The 5000-nt window shown below is 19.6% G+C and overlaps 3 protein-coding genes across 3 annotated transcripts in view; 1 reads left to right on the plus strand and 2 right to left on the minus strand.

Moving 5' to 3' along the window:
* Positions 1-1437, plus strand: part of PF3D7_0409800 (zinc finger protein, putative) — a gene marked incomplete at both ends in the record, with an annotated part of 1728 nt that extends 291 nt beyond the window's left edge. Inside the window, one exon of the mRNA XM_001351377.1 lies at positions 1-1437. This exon is cut by the window's left edge and continues 291 nt beyond it. Coding sequence (XP_001351413.1) covers positions 1-1437 — 1437 coding nt within the window.
* A 553-nt stretch (positions 1438-1990) lies between these two features.
* Positions 1991-3957, minus strand: PF3D7_0409900 (actin-like protein, putative; the record flags this gene model as incomplete). The annotated part of the gene is made up of 7 exons (XM_001351378.2): positions 1991-2721; positions 2856-3027; positions 3156-3262; positions 3354-3447; positions 3571-3601; positions 3757-3822; positions 3908-3957. 7 exons carry the CDS (start codon positions 3955-3957, stop codon positions 1991-1993), a joined length of 1251 nt encoding a protein of 416 aa, XP_001351414.2.
* A 774-nt stretch (positions 3958-4731) lies between these two features.
* The window catches only part of PF3D7_0410000 (erythrocyte vesicle protein 1), a gene marked incomplete at both ends in the record, with an annotated part of 2608 nt that continues 2339 nt past the window's right edge, over positions 4732-5000 (minus strand). The window contains one exon of the mRNA XM_001351379.1: positions 4732-5000. This exon is cut by the window's right edge and continues 2141 nt beyond it. Within this exon, the coding sequence (XP_001351415.1) occupies positions 4732-5000 (269 nt within the window).

The raw sequence follows: 5000 nt of genomic DNA on the forward strand, positions 1-5000 counted from the left end.
TGTCATACATGTAATATACAAATATATAATTATTCCTTCTTTCGTTATCATTTTAAATCCGAATGGCATAAATATAATTTGAAAAGAAAATTATTAAATCTACATTCAGTAAATGAATATGTTTTTAATGAAAAATTAAAAAATTTAAAAAAAAATGAAGATCAAGAAAATCAAAAGAAAGACAAAAGAGAAAATCAAGGGAGCCATTTAAGTCATAAAAAACGTAACGAAAGTAATAAAAAAAAAAAGGAAAAAAATATCACGAATTTTAATAATATTAATAATGATCATAATGCAATCAATCAAAATAATTATAATAATAATAATCATGTGACCAAATCGAATAATCATACCAATGAACATAACAATCATTCAAATGTTTCATCCACATCAAATAATAACAATATAAAATACGCTACAAAAGAAAATGTACTTTTAACAAAAAATGCTAAATATGACAATCCAGCTGTCTGTTTTTTTGATAATCGTATTTTTAATTCCATAGAAGAAAATATAAAACATATGAATGATACTTATACATTTTATATTCCTGATTTAAAATACGTAACCAATGTGAAAAAAATCCTATTAACAATTGGAAAGAAAATATATGAAGAAAATATATGTATCTATTGTTTTAAATATGCGAAATGTGTTAAATCTTTACAAGCACATATGATTTGTAAAAGCCATACGAAGTTACATACCAATTTTATGGTCTATATCCAAAAATATTATGACTTCTCAAAAACTTATGTTGATTTATTAAATAAATATATTAATAATAAACAAGATAAAAAATTACTCCTCTATATGTTAAATCACGAACAAAATAAAGAGAAACAATTACAAATTCATGATAATAAAAATCAAAATCATCATAATGACAACCATTTGGAAAATAACAATGTTCTTACGAAAAAGAAACTTTCTAATGATACAGACAATAATTCTGAGGACTATCCTAATGATAGTTATATATTAAAAAAAGAAAAGAACCAAGATACATCTTTATCAAACTCTTATGATAATCATGATAATACCAGTGATGATAATAGTAGCGACGATTATAAAATAAAAGAAACAGATCTAAATAAAAATATTGACTATAATAAAATTTATCAAGTATTAGAAGAATTTGGATACATCAAACCTGAATTAAATGAATATAACAATTTAATTCTACCAGATGGTTCAGAAGCCATCAATAGAAAACTTGCTTACATATTTAAACAAAAACTACCCTTGGAAAATAAAACAAGCTTTTCTTCCAAATATAATCAAATCGATGTTTTAAAAAATAAAAAAGACAAACACTTACAACAACGCAAATATAAATATTATATTGATATTATGAAGAAATATAATTTAAATCTAAATTTGAAGACAAACAATTTGAACAAGTTTTACAAAAGTGATTCTATCTTCTTCCTCTAAGAAGAAATATGTAAAAAATTTTATATTCACACACATATATATATATATATATATATATATGTGTGAAGATATAAATGCATTTTTTTATACATTTTCATATGTGTATATGATTATATAAACAAGTCTCTATATTTTATTTATTTATTTATATAATTTTTTTTGTATACACCTTGCATATTTTTTCCCCACCCATCTCTCATCTTTTATATAATATTAGGAATTATAAAGGTATAATTTAAGTGTTATTACAAAATGATATATTATATTTTAACAGGAGTAATAATAATATTAAACATAAGAATGGGAAATTATTAAATGTGTACTTTTGCCTGTACAATATGTAATTTTTTACCTGAACAATATGACTTGTTCATAAAAAAAAATAAAAAATATATATATAAATAAAAAATATATTTATATATATATATATATATATATATATTTATTTATATATATATTTATTCATATTATTAAAAAAAACCAAATAACAGTGATATATAATATATATTATTGTTTATTTCTTTATAAGGTAAATACTTTTTTTATTTTTATGTTATAAAATATTAGCCCACATTAAAAGCTTTTGTATTATTTGATTTTTATTTGAAGCATGATATTCATGGCTAGTTACCCATTTATTTTTATTATGGTAGAGTATTTTACTATATTTCGTGCCTCCTAAGTAAGAGGAAATATGCGACATGGTTAATTTTTTAATATTTATATTTGTATTTTCACTATAATTTTTTTCCTTAAGTATGTGTAATAATTCTTTTTTTAATCTTTGACTAAAATTAATACAATTGGAAACACCTCCTATTAAAATAATATTATCAAAGAATTGTTTTCTTAAATCTATAGGGCAAGAAGAAATAGCTTCAAAAATTAGTTGACTTAATGATATAATATTTTGTTTATAGAAATTTCCTGGCATATGAGCCAAAAATTCTGGTTGGAAAAAAATTTCATGACTTAATATTTCACTTTTAGGATCTATATAAATATTAGTATAAGGTATTTTATATGGTTTAATGAGACCGTTACATTCACTATACATTTTTATATTTTTATCAACATCAAGACTAACATAGCTATTCATTTCTTTATAATCCTGAATAAGAATATAATCAATATAACTTTCATCAATTTTAACAAAGTTAGAAATATATTTACTAATTAAGTATCCACTAATTTCATTATTTTTGATGAAGTCAAAAAACACTCCATGATTTTCGGCAACGGGCGTGACCCTACTGCCGCTTTCGCCTATATCAACTACAAGGGCTTTTGAAAAACAAGATAAAAAGGAAATATATAAATGAATAAATTAAAAAGAAAAATATATATATATATATATATATATTTATATATTTATATATTTATTTATTTATGGTATAATTTTTTTTTATATTAAAAACCTGTTTTTATTCCGTAATAATATGTTGCTGCTAGCGCATTATAAATAAATGATATAGACAAGAAATTATGAATTTTAAATGCCCATCTTAAAATATTGGATAAAAATAATTTTTCTACACGTTCTGGGATAACTATTAAAATGTTATACTTGTCGGTATTTATATTTAATTTCTATATATAAAATATATATATATATATATATATATATATATATATATATGTATAATTATGGTATTTATTTATTTATTTATTTTATTTTATTTTATTTTATTTTTTTTTTTTTTTCCCCTTATTTATACATTTATAAGATAATTGTATATTTCAAGTACATCGTTGAAATTATTATTGCTTAACGGATGTCGAGGGTCGGCAAATGTCATCTTAACATTAACCAAATTACTCATCCCTAAACAATAAGATTAAATAACATATATTAAATATATTATATATATGTATATATTTATATATATATATCTTGTTTCTTTTTTTTGGTTAACCTTCTTTATGGCCAAAGTCGTTTTCTTTTATCATATGAGATTTTGTATGGTTATATCTAATTTTCATGTAATCTTCAACAGCTTCAATACCAAACTAAATACAAACATAAATATGTAAATATGTAAATATTAAAATATGTAAATATGTAAATATATAAATATATAAATATGTATATAATATATGTTATATTTTTTAAGGTAATCACTTTTTTATTACTTTTATGTCTTTTGATTTATCACTAATTTTTCTACCAAAAAAAAGAAAGTTGCCATATATAATAATATTTTTACAATCAGATCATTTGTATATATCTTTTCAATACAATATATATATATATATATATATTTATTTATTTATTTATTTATTTATTTATTCATTTATATTTATATATCATATGTATACTCAATATATACACAAGGAATTTCATCGTTAGGAAAATCGTCCTTGGCGAAACCAATTTTTATTTTCCTAGACATGAACAAAAAAAAAAAAAAAAATTTAATGACAGAATACACATATATAGTTTTATGTGTCTGTATAATTCAAATGTAACCATGAACCTGGGTCTAAAATTATTACAGGAATATTTTCTTCCTCTTCCATTTAGCCAATTTTTAAAGTTTAAAAAAGAAAAAAGAAAATATATTCACATGAAGAATTAAAATAAAACTAGGAAATTAAATAGATATATTAATTTATTTATTTATTTATTTATTTTTTATGTAGAATCCCAAGTATTAAATAAATATTTGGAATAAAATATTTATTTTCATATATATTGTTAATATTATATTTTTATATTTTACTCCCTTATTTAGCAGTATAGTTAAATTGTGCATTAAAAAATTTATAATAACTATTTAAAAATTTTAATTTGTTTTTTAAAGTTCTTAAAAAAATATGTGCTTTTGTAAGCACATTCATATATATGTATAATAAATAAATAAATAAATAAATAAATATATATATATATATATATTATTAACATATATATACACACGAAAAAATTATATAAGACATTTTAAAAAAATGATAATTTTAAAATATTAAAAAAAAATTAAAAATAATAAAAATAGGAATATATATATATATATATATATAATATTTTTATTAGCATACAAAAAAAAAAAAAAAGGTAATTTAATAGGAAAATAAAAGCAAATCTATATATGTGTGTATACACATTATAAATTTGTACACGTGGTTTATTTTGTTTTTTTTTCGAAAAATTATATAATTACATTTATATAATTAAATTTATATAATTACATTTATATAATTACATTTATATAATTACATTTATATGATTACATTTATACATATAAGCAGATGTAATATTTCTATTTCATTTTTGCTTATATTTATTTTATCGAGATGTCATCTGTCGTCGGAACGGAAGGAATCAAAGAGTTGATTATTAAAATCCTGATATCTTTTAAAATAATTTAAGAACTCTTGATCATGCTGAAACTTTAAAGTATCATCAATATCTAAATCAATAAATAGAGTATACATAGAATGAAGGTTTAGATAAAAGATTAATGAGATAACAAGTATATGAAAATAATTAAAAATTTTCAACATCAAGGATATAATATTAATATTACTTTGTATTATATATTTATGTGCTATATTTTGTTTATATT

The sequence above is a fragment of the Plasmodium falciparum genome (assembly GCF_000002765.6).
Source record: "Plasmodium falciparum 3D7 genome assembly, chromosome: 4".
In the NCBI taxonomy this organism is placed as follows: Eukaryota; Apicomplexa; class Aconoidasida; order Haemosporida; family Plasmodiidae; genus Plasmodium; species Plasmodium falciparum.